Genomic DNA, 18683 nt, shown 5'->3' with positions numbered 1-18683 from the left:
AAGGAAATTTGGACTTGTCAATCCCTCTTTGAAGATATAGGTAGAAAGAAGAGATTTTTAACCCTTTGTCTGCAAAAGAAAAAGGGTTAAATGAAGCACCTCTACAGATGACTTTGGGAGATCATGACACCTTTTGCCATCTTCAGGGCTTACGTCTTTCTTGGCTAACAAGTTTCTTAGAAGAAAATGTGTCAGGGACTTGGGGATCTACAGTCATGCTTTAGCATGGCTGTGGAGCTAATTATCAAGCTTAAAGGGTAACTGGGAGGACTCCTTCGTTCACTCCTAGTCTCCCTTGGAAGAGCAGTCCAGACTCAGGGAAGGGAACGGATAGGATGACACAGTAAGTACAGAAACTGAAGCTGTCAATAGTGAAGGAAAAAGGGAATTCTTTGTTGCTTTGGCATTGACACATAAGTACTTTGATTAAAAAAAAAAAAAATGTGGATCAGCCATTCAAAGCATCAATTCTATAGCTTTTTGCAGCAAGATGATCAGTTATTGCTAGTAACTAACTGCAGATTCTACAGAAAAGCACTTTTAAAGTTCTGTTGGGCCATGAATGAACCTGGAAGGAGGAAAGCACAGTAACAATGGAAACTAAAGTCCTATTATTAATGTGACTTTTCTGCTTCAGAATTTCTGAGACTTTATAGTCACTGGAAAATAGCCATTAAATTCTTTAAAGATTAGCTCTTCAACAGTAGCTACACATAAAATGCAGTATTTCAAGTGCCTGATGCTGCTGTGGTATGCTTTATCATAATGCTTAAGGGCATGATCAAAATTAAAATGGCTTATGAGTTTGCCATATTAATCTTAGTTCCATACACACTGAGACTTTAAAAGAGAAAAACCATTCTAGCAAATAATTGTCAATTATAAACCTGTATGTAAAACATTCTTGAAAACCTAGAGTTGGTTAAAAAGGTAGAGATGTCTGACGGCCTCTTCTTAAATTGATATATTTTACCTTCTCTTAGATGTATAAGTAGGAACATGTCCTTCCACTTGAGTATGTTACTGAATAGCCCTTAGGAAATTAAACCCATTTATTTACTAATATTTGACAGGCATAGAAGTGTATTAATTAGCATAAAAGTTGGAGATGAAAACCCTATAGAAACAAATTGGCCAGTATTATACTAATTGAATGCAGCATGTGGCATTCTATTCCCATTCAACTAATAATCAGCTTCAACTGACAGGAATTTGAACAGAATGTTACACAATACCCTGTTTCCCAAGAAAGTACTACCTTACCTAGAGATGATCTAAGATATTTTTGTTCATCCTCTGAATAAGGTGTGACTAAAGGGTGCTAACTCCCTGGACCTGGCTGTGAATGCTACTGAAGAGTATCAACACAACTGTTAATTATACCGCCGTGCTTTAAGACTCCCCTTAAAACTGAAGCTGAAGGCCGGGCACAGTGGCTCACGCCTGTAATCCCAGCACTTTGGGAGGCCGAGGTGGGTGGATCACGAGGTCAGGAGATTGAGACCATCCTGGCTAACACGGTGAAACCCCATCTCTACTAAAAATACAAAAAGAAAGAAATTAGCCGGGTGTGGTGGTGGGCGCCTGTAGTCCCAGCTACTTGGGAGGCTGAGGCATGAGAATGGCATGAACCCGGGAGGCGGAGCTTGCAGTGAGCTGAGATGGCACCACTGCACTCCAGCCTGGGCAACAGAGTGAGACTCTTGTCTCAAAAAAAAAAATCAAGCTGAAATTGTTTCAGCCTAGTAAGATGCTGCCAGCAGCATTTCTGTGAGCAAACATGGCCAAATTAGAGTCAAGTAGCTGAGCTTGCTAACTGCACTGTGATGCCACACTGGAATAACTTAGTAGTCCCTTAAAATTAATGGAAGTTAAATCCACAGGGAAGTGATGATACGCAAAGCTGGATCAGCAGTTTCAAGATCTGGGTTCTTGGAGATCCATGGGTAAGCTCAGCAAATGGAAGACGATGTCAACACAGGGCTATTTTGAAGCTTAGGTGGGAATGGAACACAAAGAAGGTTTGAGGTAAGATATGCTGGAAAGGCAAGATACAGGCTAAGGGAAATTCAATCCAAGGTCAAAGAATAGGAAATTACTGCTTGGACCACAATGACTATCATTCTGAAAGGATTTCACAGAGTGTGCAGCTGTTTAGATTTAAGAACACTCTTCACTATGTAAACTAATTTATGGCAGCACCTTATATTTAGAACAAGTGGTAATTCCCTTTACTAAGTGAACAGATTATTAAAGCCCATAGTAGCCTTGAACTGTTTGTACTTGAAAATGGGGGTATGAAGGGGAATATATTTTTTCCAGAAACACATTTATTGGCATATACATAGAAGCAGATCTTGAGGCATGCTGAAATTTGTTGTAAATCCCAATCTTTACTGCCATGGGGAAAGGAACACTGGAATTTTCCAAACTTAAGTCTGTAAATATGCTCATCTTAAGTTCATGTAATGTTTCCGCTAACTCACTAAGAATAAGCTGACAATTTAAACAACTTTTACTGTGTAAAAATGAAGTGCACGGCATGGCATCACAGTATCTTGACATTTGTTTTTTGTCATTTAGCTACTTTAGAAAAGAGTTTCTGAACTCTTTCCCCCTTTATACTGTATTAAGGCAAAAACAAAACTTTTGAAGCATTAAAGATCTTCACCAAAATAACTATTGGTAACTTCAGGAATTTGTCAGTTGCCTTATGTGAGGATGAATAGATCCACCAAGCACGCCTATAATACAAAGTAAACTATGATTTTTATTGTGAAATTTTCATAGATGGAAAATTGAATATTCTGTCCATTTCATTTTACAATTATCTTACCACTTATTTTTGTACCATGTATTTCAATTGCCTGTTTAGTGAAAAATAAAAATTTAAAAACCTATTCATTTTTGGCTTGTGTTTAGCTTAAATTTTATCATTATATTAAGAAGCCCACAACAAAATGTGTTGCCAGCAGCCATATCCCAAGCCCCTGCGTGAAGAATGTTTTGGCTGCTATTTCAACCTAAGGAAACAACGTTTGACCTCAGTCACCTTAAAATGCCAGTGTGGGCAGATTTTTTATTCCTCACAATTAAAAAACAAACAAAACCCCCTAGGATCTTGAAGGTTCTATTTCAGAAAATCTTCACATATGCAAAATGTCACCAAAATAAATACATTTCCCTCAATTATCATTACCACCCAGTATTCATGTTTTAATTTTTAGGGCTATAATTTCTAAAATTAGAGCAATCAAATTTCCTGCTTCCTATCTTAATGCTTAAACCCTCCTCCAACACCAAGTTAAGCAACTGTGGAGGAAAAAATAGTTGAATCTGACTGAAAGCATGGAAGAAAAACATTAGCACACATTAGTCTGATCATTTGCCAATTAGGAAAGGTGCTGCTTTCTACCTCTACCACAGATGCATTTATGAAATGTTGATCAATGAAGCTATTTCAAATAGTTTTAGAGAAGGATCAGAGATAATGGGCTAGATAGCATACATTCTAAGCTTGTTTTACATATAGTTTGAGCTCCCTGAACCACTGAAGTTGATTAAATCCCTACACAGCACAGAAGCCTCTCTAGGTCATGTTATTGGGCATATTATCTAGAAAGCAAATACTGGATGCTGCTCTAAGATAGGTCTAGAATACCCTAGTTTGCACAAATGGCTGTGTTGAATATAATGCAAGGCTCTATTTCCCTTTAACCATAAGAATTAAAACAATACTTATCACCGTACAGTTTGATATTACTTCCAATAAGTACAATATTTATTAAACATATCTTCAGTTGTTTTGTTACATAGTGTGCAACAAATTACAATATTCTGCAGCCACAAATTATATGCAGAGTATGAAGAAACTATTAATCAGATAGTGTAATCTTTCCATTTATAACTCTACAAGGAAGAACTAGCAAATCAGATCTTACATATAACATCTCACTAAACTTTATGCATGGAAAGTGACAGACACTGCTTGTGCTGTTTGATACAAAATGGCTGAACTTCATCTTCAGAAGACTAAACCTGACATCTAAACATGCCAATATAAACATCAAAACAAAATATATTCTAACCAACCACGGGAAACAGTCTGGTATCAGGAAAGCAACAAGGATTACACACATTATTTTATAAACCAGCACACAAAGGTTTAAAACAGTTCTGAAAATGAAGTTAGCTGTCTTGAGTCAAGGGAATAAAAAAAAAGTCAGTATTGACCATTTACAATCTCTGACCTTTGTGGAGACGGTAAGAATCTGTTGTAGTGCAGCTACATACAGTACAATTCAGGCAATTTTGTTTTTTCACTTGGGTTCAGATTGCAAATTCATTGCTGTGAGAAAAGGATGGAGGCAAATTTTAGCAGCAACCTCCACCTGACTGCTTGACCGGAGTGCTCTGAATTTTAACATTGGACTTCTCAGCACCACCCGCTGTTGCTCCGGGACCCATTCGCTTTTTAATCTCAGCTGCCATCGTCATGAAAGACTGTTCTACATTTGTTGCATTCTTAGCACTGGTTTCCAAAAACGGAATTCCAAGGGAATCAGCAAATTCCTAAGAGAATAATGAGGCACAATTAACACTGAAAAATCTTTTTCACTAATTCTTAGTGCATTTCTACCATCCATAATGGAGCATGAGGAACTAAGTTCATTGGATCCAAACAGATGCTACACGAATTGTCACTGTCACAGTATTCTAGTGCACATATTTTTAAAAGGCTGTGGCCTTACTGTTACTGCAGAACCCATACAAAATTCAACACCTTCAAATTCAGTATGAAAATTAAACTTTAAACATACCTTTGCTGTTGTGTAGTCTACTACTTTCTTTGTGGTCAGATCACATTTGTTCCCTACCAACAATTTGTTGACATTTTCACTGGCATAACGATCTATTTCCTGCAGCCACTGTTTAACATTATTGAAGGACTCCTAAAAAGACATTTGAAAGTTTGATAATATAGTTCTGGAATAAACAGAAACATCCTTCCTAACAGACAAATAACAAAGAGCTAGTGAGACAATTCTAGCTACAAAATAACCACTGCTAAGGGGTGAAGAGTTTTTTTTTTTTTTTTTTTTTTTTTTTTTTTTTTTTTTTTTGAGACAGGGTCTTGCTCTGTCACCTAGGCCGGAGTGCAGTGGCACAATCACAGCTCACTGCACCCTCGACCTCCCAAGCTCAAGCCATCCTCCTGCCTCCACCTCCGGGATAGCTGGGACTACAGGCACATGCCACCACACCTGTCTTTTTTTTTTTTTTTTTTTTTTTGGATTTTTTGTATAGATGGAGTTTCACTATGTTGCCCAGGCTGGTCTCAAACTCCTGAGCTCAATCAGCCCACCTTGGCCTCAAAAAGTGCTGAGTTTACAGGTGTTAGCCACTGCAGCTGGCCGTAAACAGATATATTAAAATGACTATAAATATCTAAACGATGACAAACTAGAATTTACAGGCTTAACGATGAAAATACCTTATTTGAAAGGGAAATACAGCTTAATATTAAACTGCAACACAGGCAAACCCAACTGCTTTGGAATATGCAATTTAAATGTACTACAAAACCTGGCTTTGAAATTTGATTAATTTTTTTTTTTTTTTTTTTCCTGAGACACAGTCTTGTTCTGTCATCCAGGCTGGAGTGCAATGGCACGATCTCGGCTCACTGCAACTTCTGCCTGCTGGGTTCAAGTGATTCTCCTGTCTCAGCCTCCCAAGTGGCTAGGATTACAGGCACGGGCCCCCACACCTGGATAATTTTTGTATTTTTAGTAGAGATGGGGTTTTGCCATGTTGGTGAGGCTAGTCTCTAACTCCTGACCTCAGGTGATCTGCCCACCTCGGCCTCCCAAAGTGCTGGGATTACAGGCGTGAGCCACTGCACCCAGCCTGATATTTGGTAAAATTTTGGTTTATGAATAAGATGACCTACTGTTACTACTAGAGATGTCAAAAGATGTTATTAAATATACTCATTTTCTTTTCCACAGTCATAGAGGACGAAAGTTTTCATTTAAAAATATTTCACGGTAATACTAGAGATTTTTTAAACTAGCATCATTTTTTTCTCCTGCAGATATCACCCACCCAGCACTTCTAATGGCACTGAATCTAAATGCTTACATGTAAGTTATCTCCTAATTAGCTATGATTTCTCATTAGAGGTGAGATTTAACATTTGCCAAAAGAAAAATAAATTCCAATTTTGAACATTTATCTTTTGTCCTTTTCTTTGATAGAAAGGACACTGAAATCTAAGTTTCTGATTAAAAAAAAGTAGTAACAAAAAAAGTTATGGCCCCTGGATCACATGCTTCACACTGTCCCACATTGTTCCCTCCATCGTCCTGCCCTCTCTCACAGCTAATCTTCAGATACTCATTCTCATACTAAGATCCTCCTACAGCTTATCCTATTCAAATCCTTTCTTTCTGAACCACATCCTCCATAGGCAGAGACCCCCGAATCCCACTTTTGGCAATTCTGATGGACAAGTTCTAATTACCAGGCCATATTCCTGTTAACACTTAACACCAAGAACACAGTATAAGCCAAGCAACTCACGATTCCCTACAAACTCTTGCCTATATGTTAGAGTCTTGGCTATTTGATCAAAGTTATTTAGTTGACAATAAATACATCCAGAATCCCTTGAAAGCAAACGTAAAACTAATTACTCATGTTATATTTATTACAGGAAAACAAATGTGTTTTAAGTGATTCACATTTATATTTGAGAGTGGACAAAGTTTTCTGCCATAAAATTAATACTGATGGCTTATATGTGAAGTAGTAAATGAATCTGACATTAATCAAATAATGGCTTCCTACTTGGTCACTGTAACACAATCTCCTCTTGGAACTTACCTGATCTGTCACATCATACACAACTATGATGCCATGGGCTCCTCTGTAATAACTGGAGGTGATTGTTCGAAATCTTTCCTGGCCTGCTGTGTCCCACTATTACAAAACAATCAAGAAATCCAAACAATTCCATTAAAATAAAGTTGGGGAAAAGTGTAGGAGGGAGGGGAAATAGTTTAGTTTTCATAACTGTGGAGATTATCAGGATGTGATATAGAAACATTAATCCTCCACTCCATACCACTAAATTGCACGGTAATAAGTACCTGAAAGTCCAGAAAAGTAGTAGTACCTACAATTGAGCTTACGATAATAATACTAAAATTACAAGCTGTTGAGAGCAGGAACTATGTCATACTTTTCACATTCCCTGCCGCCTTTAACGCCGTGTTTAGGAATGCCACTGGCCGAAAGCCCTTGAACACAGAACTCTTCCATGTAAGACAAACTCACTTGCTAGCACATTCTACCATGATTAAAAGCACTGGAGGGACTTAATTCAAATAACTACCAGTCAAGGCAGAACTTTAATCATCCCAAGCAGGTGTCTTTTTTTCCCCCCTCAAGCAGGGTCTCATTCTGTCATCCAGGCTGAGTGCAGTGGCATGATCATGGCTCGCTGCAGCCTCAACCTCCCCACCTCAAGCAATCCTTCCACCTGAGCCTCCTGAGTAGCTGGGACTACAGGCACATGCCACCACACCCAGCTAATTTTTTCTTTTTTGTAGAGACGGAGTCTCGCTTTATTGCCCAGGCTGGTCTCAAATTCCTGGACTCAAGCAATTATCCTGACTCATTCTCCCAAAGTGCTGGCATTACTGGCATGAGCCACCATGGCTGGCTAGGTGTTGTCTTCATCCTAGAGAAAACAATGTAAGGAAGATGACTCCAAATACTTTCATAAAATGTGTTTTAAGAACAATTTACTGCACTTCAACCATTTCGGCTCAAACTCCAAAAACAAATGCTAACATTATTGAATTATAGTTCTGGGTTTTAAAAAAACTGTTGGGACTGGGCACGGTGGCTCACACTTGTAATCCCAGCACTTTGTGGGGCCGAGACGGGCGGATTACGAGCTCAGGAGTTTGAGACCAGCCTGACCAACATGGTGAAACCCCGTCTCTACTAAAAATCCAAAAATTAGCCAGGTATGCTGGCGTGCACCTGGGGTCCCAGCTACTCGAGAGGCTGAGGCAGGAGAATCGCTTGAGCCCAGGAGGCAGACGTTGCAGTGAGCTGAGATCACGCCACTGTACTCTGGGCAAGAGAGCCAGATCTTGTCTCAAAAAAAGAAAAAAAAAAAAGAGGCTCAAAGTCTTTCAGTGTATCCTTGGAGGAAGCATGAACTCTAGAATCAAGCCACCCTGACTTCAAAACATCAAATCCAGGTTCCTGGTTATTTAATATTAGGGAGAGTCACCTAACAGTTTCTTCATCTGTAAATGCTAGATAGCATTCACCTTGTACAACAGCTAAAGGGGTTTAAATGAACTAATGTTTGTAAAATGTGCCTGACTATAGAAGCTGCTCAATGAAATAAGTTTCCTTTTCTTCCTTGCTCACCAACCTCTTTCACAAAGATAGAAGCAAAAATTGTTTTTTGACTGAAAGTCAACAAGAAGTTATAGCTGACTAAAGTAAGCAATGGCATCCAAAAAGTAAAATTTCCTTTTTTTCCAAAATGGAGGTATTGCTATGTTGCCCAGGCAGATCTTGAACTCCTGGGCTCAAGTGTTCCTCCTGCCTCAGCCTCCAAGTAACTGGGACTACAGGCACTGATATGGTTTGGCTCTGTGTCCCCACCCAAATCTCATCTCAAGTTGTAATCACTCAGGGAAGTGATTGGATTATGGAGAAGTGATTGGATTGTGACGATGGTTTCCCCCATTCAAGTGACAGTGAATGAATTCTCACAAGATCTGATGGTCTCACTCATAAGGGGCTCTTCCCCCTTCGCTTCCTTCACACTCTCTCGCCTCCTGCCATGTAAGACTTGTCTGCTTCCCTTTCTGCCACGGAAAGTTTCCTGAGGCCTCCTCAGCCATGCAGAACTATGAGTCAATTAAACCTTTTTTTAAATAAATCACCCAGTTTTGGTCAGTTCCTTGTGGCAGTGTGAGAACAGAATAATACATGCAACATGCCTGGCAGAAAGAGTAAAATTTCTGATGTTTCCTTGCTACTCTGAAAACTTTCCTGACACTAAATCCTAACAGTACTAACAATACTTTCCTTCATATGTAATTCTCGTTACCCCTCATAATCAGAGTAACTTTTCCCCATGTTTGTCTCTCCCATTGTCTGCCTCCTAATGGGCTATGTTTTATTCATCTCTGTAACCTCCAAGTGCCTGGTGTAATGCAGACATTTTCATAAAGCTTCATGAATGAACAATCAAAGAAAGAGGCCTTCCATGGTGTACAACTGGACTCAGTACCTGCCCTACCTTGTTGAATGTTTTATAATCTAACAAAACTCAGATAAAGACCCAGATGTCACACCTGAACAGGAAAAGCTGAAAGGAAAAGATAATTAAAATATAAATCAACAGAATCAAGATTTTGAAAAGACCTAGAAAATTTGAAGGATTACTGAAGCCAAGCAAGAGGAAATGATAGGATTAAAAGTAAAATCTTGTGTTTAGATTTTTTTTTTTTTCCAGATGGAGTCTCGCTCTGTCGCCAGGCTGGAGTGCAATGGGGCGATCTTGGCTCACTGCAATCTCCGCCTCCCGGGCTCAAGCGATTCCCCTGCCTCAGCCTCCCGAGTAGCTGGGATTACAGGCACAAACTACCACGCCCAGCTAATTTTTTTGTATTTTTAGTAAAGACGGGCTTCACCATGCTGGCCAGCCTGGTCACGAACTCCTGACCTTGTGATCTGCGTGCCTCTGCCTCCCAAAGTGCTGGGATTACAGGCGTGAGCCACCGTGCCCGGCCTGTGTTTAGATTTTTAAAACACCAGTCATAGAAGTGTAAAGCAAGACCCTCTTCTTTTTTTTTTTTTTTTTTTTTTTTGAAACAGGGTCTTGCTCTGTTGCCCAGGCTAGAGTGCAAATGGCACGATCTTGGCTCATTGCAACCTCCATCTCCAGGCTCAAGCAATCCTCCCACCTCAGCCTCCTCAGTACCTTGAACTACAGGGACACACTACCATGCCTGGCTGAATTTTGTGTTTTTGGTAGAGACAGGGTTTCGCCATGTTGCCCATACTGGTCTTGAACTTCTGAACTCAAGTGATCTGCCTGCCTGAGCCTCCCAAAGTACTGGGATTACAGGGGTGAGCAACTGCACCTGGCCAAGGCCCCTATTTTAATTAAAAACAAGCAAATCAGCCGGGCGCAGTGGCTCACGCCTGTAATCTCAGCACTTTGGGAGGCCAAGGCAGGCGGATCACCTGAGGTCGGGAGTTGGAGACCAGCCTGACCAACATGGAGAAATCCCATCTCTACTAAAAATACAAAATTAGCCGGGCATGGTGGCACATGCCTGTAATCCCTGCTACTAGGGAGGCTGAGGCAGAAGAATCCCTTGAACCTGGGAGGCGGAGGTTGCAGTGAGCCGAGATCACGCCATTGCACTCCAGCCTGGGCAACAAAAAGCGAAACTCCGTCTCAAAAAAAAAAAAAAAAAAGAAAAAGGAAAAAACAAGGAAATCAAAAACCTTAAGTCCCAAACTAGAAATAATATGGCTACTGAAACAACAAATGGTTGTCTTTGATTAATAGTAAGAAAGGGCCATGAGCCCTTGAAGTTCAAGAGAGAAATTCATTTAGGCTCCAAATCAAGACAGGATTTACCTCATGTGTTATATCTCATACTTAATTTAAGAAATCAAATTTAATAACAGGCATTTATAAAATATAAGAATAACCCAAATTGCACAAGGTTCTGAAAATATCATTACAGGAAAGAATGAGCAACTTCGGAGGTAGAAGAAAGGTTGTGATAAGATCAATCTAAAGGGCAGGCTTGCCAATAAAAGAGGAATTAATCTGATTCAGGCAGCTCTACAAGGCGGAGGAATAAGAAGAGACAGAAGTAAAAGGAAACAGGCTTCAGCTCAATATAAAGAATTAACATGTCTCTAAAAGATCATGCAGTGAGCTGAGATAGTGCCATTGCACTCTAGCGTGGGAGACAAAGTGAGATTTTTGTCTCAGAAAAAAGAAAAAAAAAGGAATCACTAGGAATAAATTAAAAAAATAACTGGCAACTAGAGGTTTTTGTGGTTTTTTTGTTTTTTTTCTGTATATTTTGCAAAGATTAGGTTTCGCCATGTTGCTCAGGCTGGTCTTAGACCTCCTGAGCTCAGGCAATCTGCCCACCTTGGCCTCCCAGAGTGCTAGGACTATAAGCGTGAACCACAACACCCGGAGAGCCACTGAGCCCAGCCTTATTTTGTTTTTGAGACAGGGTCTCTCACTCTGTCCCCAAAGCTGGGGTGCAATGGTGCAATCTTGCCTCACTGCAGCCTTGAAGTCCTGGGCTCAAACATTCCTCCCACCTCAGTCTCCTGGGGAGCTAGGACTACAGGCATGGACCACCACACCTGGTTAATTTTTTTTTTTTTTTTTTTTTTTTGTTGTTGTTGTTGTTGTTGATAGAGATGGAGTCTCTATGTTGACCAGGCTGGTCACAGGAGCTATGCTGACTCCTGGCCTCAAGTGACTCTCTGACCTCGGCCTCCCAAAGTGCTGGGATTACAGGCATGAGGCAACATGCCTGGCCGAAGTTATGTATAAAATGGAACTAGCTATTTCGAAAAAATGGTAAGCTTCTTAAAAATGTTCAAAAACCCAGGCGTGGTGGCTCACGCCTGTAATCCCAGCACTTTGGGAGGCCAAGACGGGTGGATCACTTGAGGTAAGGAGTTTGAGACCAGCCTGGCCAACATGGTGAAATCCCATCTCTACGAAAAATACAAAAATTATTGGAAGGCTGGGCGCAGTGGCTCATGCCTATAATCACAGCACTTTGGGAAGCCAAGGCGGGCGGATCACAAGGTCAGGAGTTCGAGAACAGCCTAACCAACATGGTGAAACTCTGTCTCTACTAAAAATACAAAAAATTAGCAGGGTGTGGTGGCGCACACCTGTAATCCCAGCTACTCAGGAGGCTGAGGCAAGAGAATCGCTTGAACCTGGGAGGCGGAGGTTGCAGCGAGCCGAGATTGCACCACTGCACTCCAGCCTGGGCAACAAAGCAAGGCTCCATCTCAAAAAAAAAAATTGTCCGGGCATGGTGGTACACACATGTAGTCCCAGCTATTAGGGAGGCTGAGGCAGGAGAATCACTTGAACCCAGGAGGCAGAGGTTGCAGTGAGCTGAAATCGTGCCACTGCACTTCAGCCTGGGAGACAGAGCAATACTGTATCTCAAAAAATAAAAAAACAAACAAAATGTTCAAAATGAGGCCTTCAGGCATGGAAAAGAAATTCCTATTAAAGATGAAAGACAGACAAAGAGTGTCGTATAAGATCTCTTCCAGCCACAGGAAAGTAATAAAATATGAATGTTTCACACACAAATACACACCCAAATCTTACGAACACCAATGATCACACATAATACAATTATTTGATACCAATACTTTAAAGTACAGTTTTGGCTAGATCTTTATGTACTCTTTATTGGTGCCAAATAAAAGGTTGGCACTGTACTTATATCGTGGGAAAAATATGGAGGGTAATTTGTTCACTGATGGAAAGTATTTCAAGCTATTTCTGAAAACTAAATCCTTGCAAGTCGTAATTTGACACATCAAGTGTGTTTACTTATATCAATATCCACATCCACCTATCTTTTGTAACGTACCTTCTTTTCCTTATTAGAATCATGTAAGGAAAGGGAGCAACTTAACCTGTCAAACACTCATTTATCTGGGCATGTCATACCGTAAGTAGTATCTATATGCTGCCCAAAAGTTTACAAAGGGCTTTCACATGTATCGTCACATACACAAAGCTATTAGAGTTGGTTCTCACAACTACCTTATAAATTAGTAAATCAGGTGTCATCACACACATTTTAGAAAGGAAACTGGGTCTCAGGGTTACTTTGGCCTTTTCCCCATAGACACAAACCCATGATTCTCTAATAAGTAAATACTAGAACCAAGACAACAGATCTAAGTCTTCTGACTCCTAATGCAGGACTCCTTCCAATTCCATGTGTCATCAGTTCCATGAAAAGGGGCAGTCACTGGTTTCCTGTGTTTATAGCCTACTTCTTGCTAATAGCCTACTCTGAAAAATACTGAGAGATTTATTTTTTAAACGACCACAGATATGCCCACACTGACAGGACTCAGACCCATACTGAAGAGGCACAACTGAACTATTATAATTGCCTATATTTAATTGGGGGCTGGGGGTGTAAAGATGGATAAGGGGGATAGGATGGCACAGAGACACAAAATATTGAAGACAGAGCTTCAGTCACTTGGTTCTACCAGTAGGCAAGTCATTAAATCAACATTCATTTTTTTGAGCAGTGAAAGGAACATGTTACAAAAACTAAGTTCCTTTTTCCAACAAAATTCTGTGTTTCTACAGATTTGGTGCACACTATCTAATAAAAATACTTAAAACAGAATTATGTAAGTACTTCTCTTCAACTGAGCCACATATGAAGAATCTCTTCCTAGGGTTCCTTTAATGTTCCATGCACTTAGCACAGTAAAAGACAAACAAAAATGGTCTATAACATTTGCACTGTAGGACACGGTAAACTTGAACTTAGATTTCCACTGATAAAAGAAAAAGATGACGACCAAGTTTGACTTAAAACATGAGTTTCTTTGCTTCATAAACAGAAAATTCAATGAGGCTTAAGTAATCTTGAAAACATTATTTTTAATCTAAATAATTCTTATTCTACCATTCTATCTTAAGTACATGATTCTTAAGACATTTTACATTCAATTTTGTTAGCATATTAAATATATACAAAATAACGTTACAAATTTACCAAAATAAATTCCAAAAAAATTACTCCAAGTCACTTACTATTTGAAGCTTGATTGTTTTCCCGTCTAACTCTATAGTTCTTATTTTGAAATCCACACCAATTGTGCTGATGTAGCTTTCTGTATATGTATCATCCTGAAGGGAGAAATAATTAACAATTAAATGTATTGTTTAGTGGAGCAGATGCAAGTCTAAGTGAAAAAAAAAGAAACTGTTGTTCAAGAATAAATAAAAAAAATGTTTACTTTTATCTACAGTCCAAATTTATGAATGAAATGTATAAAGTATAACATGCTGACAACAGCCACTCCATCCTCTTTCAGTACTTACTTCATATTCTGATTACAAAGCACTACTTAACTGTAGTTTCTTCTTTCCTTAAGATCTCTACAATAGCCATTCTTTATTTTTTCCAAACATCATCTCTTGCCAAATTCTTTACATACATCATATAGAAAAATATTTTATATTTTCAATGATTATGAATAATTTTTCTAATCACTAATCAGCAAAACTCTTGCGACCCACCCACCCAATTTATTCACCACAAAACAACAATCATTTCACTCCGCTTTTTCTTAGAAGTCAATCTTGCTTCCTAATTATGATTTTTTTTTTTTAAGATATAATGCACATAACATAAAAGTCACCCCTTTGAAATGGACAATTCAGTGGTCCTTATACATTCACAAGGTTGCGAACTACAACCACGAATTCCAGGACATTTTCTTCACTCCAGAAAGAACCCGTCTTCACTCCCTGGCAACCACTAATCTACTTTCTCTTTAGATTTGCCAATTTTGGACATTTCATATAAATGGAATCATAAAATATGTGGCCCTCTGTGTCTGCCTTCCTTCATTTAGCAGAATGTTTTCAAGGTTCATCCATGTTGTACCATGTAACAGTACTTCATTACTTCATTCTTTTTTTTTTTTTTTTTTTTTTTGAGGCAGGTTGTTGCCCTGTTGCCCATGCTGGAGTGTAGTGTCATGATCTCGGCTCACTGCAACCTCTGTCTCCCGGGGTTCAGGCAATCCTCATGACTCAGCCACTTGAGTAGTTGGGACTACAGGCGTGCATCACCACACCTGCCTAATTTTTGTATGTTTAGTAGAGACGGGGTTTCGTGATGATGGTCAGGCTGGTCTCAAACTCCTGGCCTCTAGTGATCCCCCTGCCTAAGCCTCTCAAAGTGCTGGGATTACAGGTGTGAGCCACCATGCCTGGCCCATTTTATTGGCTGAATAATATTACATGTACAAATATACAACATTTTACCCATTCATAAATTGATTTGGGTTGTTTCCACTTTTTGACTATTATGAATAATGCTGCTATGAACATTTGTGCACAAGTTTTCCTATGAATATGTTTCCTGTCCATTTTTTAACCCAATGTTAAACTTTTAAAATTATAACTGCTTCTCGCAAGTACCTGCCATGAAATTTTATTCACAATGGAATAAAAATATTTCTTGTGAAAAGATATATGAATGAACAGACCAGGCTATCATCATATGAACCACAAAACACCACCTAAGAAGTACTCTATCAACAAAGTTAGACCTTAATCGAATCAGGTCGAATGAGAACGGCACTGCCAAACAGAATTTTCTGTGACAATGGAAAGGTTCTATAAGCTGTGCTAGCCAATATGGTAGCCATTAGCCCTATGCAGCTTGTGAAACAAGAAACTAAGTTTTTGATTTTTTCAATTATTTTTCCCCCTTAAAGGGACAGGGTCTTCATGTCTCCCAAGCTAGAGCACAATCGCAGCTCACTGAAGCCTTGAACTCCTGCACTCAAGCAATCCTCCCACCTTGGCCTCCCAAAGTGCTGGGATTACAGGTGTGAGCCACCAAACTTTTTCAATTTTAATTAATTTAAATTTAAATAGCTACATAGAGCTAGTAGCTACTCTAAGGATAGTGCAGTTCTAGGTCTTCTAATTACAGAAAGAGGGATAAACAAATAAGCACAAGGGCATCACAAGGAAGCAAAATGACAAATCTAGAATATTGGACAATCTACAGGACAAGTGCTCCAGTTTCTGCAAAAAGTCAATGACATAAAAAATATATAAATAAAAAAGGTAAGGTATAAAACTCTAGATTAAAAGACTAAGCAAGAAAACCACCAAATGGAAAATGTATTTTGTAGGTTGATAATGGCAATGTCATTTTATAAGAAAATGTTTTTAGAAATATGGGCCAGGCATGGTGGCTCAAGCCTGTAACACCAGCACTTTGGGAGGCCAAGGTGAGTGGATCACAAGGTCAGGAGTTCGAGATCAGCCTGGCCAAGATGGTGAAACCCCATCTCTATTAAAAATACAAAAAATTAGCTGGGCGTGGTGGCAGGCACCTGTAATCCCAGCTACTCGGGAGGCTGAGGAAGGAGAATCACTTGAACCCGGGAGGTGGAGGAGCCAAGATTGTGCCACTGCACTCCAGCCCGGGCGACAAGGCATGACTCTCTCTCAAAAAAAAAAAAAAAAAAAAAATTATGTTGTAATTGAGTGCCTAATAAGTATCAGGTACTATAGAAGTATGTAGAGGCCAGGCGCAGTGGCTCACATATATAATCCCAGCACCTTGGGAGGCCAAGGTGGGAGGATCACTTTAGATCAGGAGTTCAAGACCAGCCTGGCCAACATGGTGAAACCCTGTCTCTACTAAAAATACAAAAAATTAGTGAGTGTGATGGCACACGCCTGTAAACCTAGCTAGTCAGGAGACCAAGATGGAGAATCGCTTGAACCCAAGAGGTAGAGGCTGCAGTGAGCCGAGATTGCACCACTGCACTCCAGCCTGGGTGACAGAGCGAGACTCCATCTCAAATCAAAAAAAAAAAAAAAAAAAAAAAATGCAGAGAACAAAATGAATGCAATAAATATTCATGTAGCACATCTATCCCCCAGGTACTTGGATAGAAATACTGAATTCTTGGCCGGGTACAGTGGCTCACACCTGTAATCCCAGCACTTTGGGGGGCAGAGGTGCACAGATCACTTGAGCTCAGGAGTTAGAGACCAGCCTGACCAACATGGTGAAACACCATCTCTACTAAAAATACAAAAATCAGCCAGGCACAGTGGTACATGCCTGTAATCCCAGCTACTCAGGAGGCTGAGGCATGAGAATCACTTGAACCCGGGAGGTGGGAGTTACAGTGAGCTGAGATCATGCCACTGTACTCCAGCCTGGATGACAGAGCTAAACTCCATCTCAAAAAAAAAAGAAAAAGAAAAAGAAAGAAATGCTGAATTCTTGTAAATCTCTAAATGATCTTTACTCCCATGCCTGAGCCGTTACTATTCCTTCTGCCCAAAAGCCTCAGTTATCTCTCTCTGCATAACCCTACTTATTCCCCAGCCCCAAGGTCATGTGGCATTTATTCATCTTTCAGTTTTGAGCTCAGGCAATACTGAGTGTCCAAACAATTTCTTCAACTCCTCAGCCAATAGATTCTTCCCTCTGTGCCCCCAGAGCTTATTGTACATTTCTTTATTATAGTCCTCACCACAATTGTCTCTATTAATATTTTGAGGGTATGGGGATCAGCATTTTAAAAATACTTTCCAGGTATGATTGGAAAACCTTTGACTTCAAGCAATGGACATCCCAGAGAGGGTTTTCCTTGAGGCACAAACACCTGAGGCTACAGCTAGATTCTTCCCACCTACCGAGAGTTGCTTAAGAATTATGCTTAATTTTAATATTTGCCAATTTAATAAAAATTAAATGATACCTAAGTTTAACTTAAAGGCCTTTAATTACAAATAAAGTTGAGCTTTTTTTTTTCATATTTATTGGCAATTTGTATTACTTCTTTTTTTTTTTGAGACGGAGTTTCGCTCTTGTTGCCCAGGCTGGAGTGCAATGGTGCGATCTCGGCTCACCACAACCTCCGCCTCCTAGGTTCAAGCGATTCTCCTGCCTCAGCCTCCCGATTAGCTGGGATTACAGGCATGCGCCACCACATCCGGCTAATTTTGTATTTTTAGTAGAGACAGGGTTTCTCCATGTTGGTCAGGCTGGTCTCGAACCCCTGACCTCAGATGATCCGCCAGCCTCAGCCTCTAAATGCTGGGATTACAGGCGTGAGCCACCACACCCAGCCGGCAATTTGTATTACTTCTTTTTTCAATTGACTGCTCATGTATTTGCCACTATTTCCATTAGGAGAAATATTCTTTCCTTGTTGATGTGCAAATGTGCTTTATATATTGAGAATACCAATCCTTATATATATATATTTGCTAGTGCCATTAGTTTTCTAACATTTTTGTGCCTGTGATAAATTAATTTTAATACAGTCAAATTCAGCAGTGATTTCTCGCTTTTTTCTTATTTTAAAAAATACCTTCACACACCAAGATTAAAGAGCCACCTATGTTTTATTCTAGTACTTCATGATTTTATTTTTAACTGTTATATAAAAAGAATTATAAATTATTTAATATTTTTTAAATAACCTTCATTAATATCGGCACTCATCAGAAAAGTCATAAGTATTTAGGATACTGTCAAGTGGTAAATTTTAAGTTTTTTCAAATTCTAATTTTCCATTGTAAACTTAAATTTTATTTCAGCCAACAAATGCTTGCAGCTACTTCCCTTGAAATGACTATCACAGTTCATCTGAGAAAATCTGTCAAATAGCCAATTCTGTTCTAATCTAATTTGTCTGTTAGCTTTCTTTCAAGTTAAAAAAAAAAAAAAAAAAAAAAATCCGGGAGCGGTGGTTCACGCCTGTAATCCCAGCACTTTGGGAGGCTGAGACAGGTGGATCACGAAGTCAGGAGTTCAAGACCAGCC

At 39.5% G+C, this 18683-nt stretch overlaps 1 protein-coding gene across 4 annotated transcripts in view; it reads right to left on the bottom strand.

The window, feature by feature from the left end:
• Positions 1-2750: 2750 nt before the first annotated feature.
• Positions 2751-18683, bottom strand: part of RAB1A (RAB1A, member RAS oncogene family) — a 43506-nt gene continuing 27573 nt past the window's right edge. For 2 of the 4 annotated variants that reach the window (XM_054475959.2, XM_054475958.2), the window contains 4 exons: positions 13901-13996; positions 6889-6984; positions 4821-4952; positions 2751-4572 (listed from right to left, as the gene is read on the bottom strand). In XM_054475959.2, the coding sequence (XP_054331934.1) occupies positions 4375-4572; positions 4821-4952; positions 6889-6984; positions 13901-13996 (522 nt within the window). In that variant the 3' untranslated portion in view covers positions 2751-4374. The remainder of the gene's footprint in view (positions 4573-4820; positions 4953-6888; positions 6985-13900; positions 13997-18683) is intronic. The other 2 variants (XM_054475961.2, XM_054475960.2) reach the window with 1 other exon arrangement.

Source organism: Pongo pygmaeus, chromosome 12 (genome assembly GCF_028885625.2).
Source record: "Pongo pygmaeus isolate AG05252 chromosome 12, NHGRI_mPonPyg2-v2.0_pri, whole genome shotgun sequence".
Classification (NCBI taxonomy): domain Eukaryota; kingdom Metazoa; phylum Chordata; class Mammalia; order Primates; family Hominidae; genus Pongo; species Pongo pygmaeus.
Note: the sequence above shows the minus strand (reverse complement) of the source record. Positions and strands in the feature narration are given on the sequence as shown.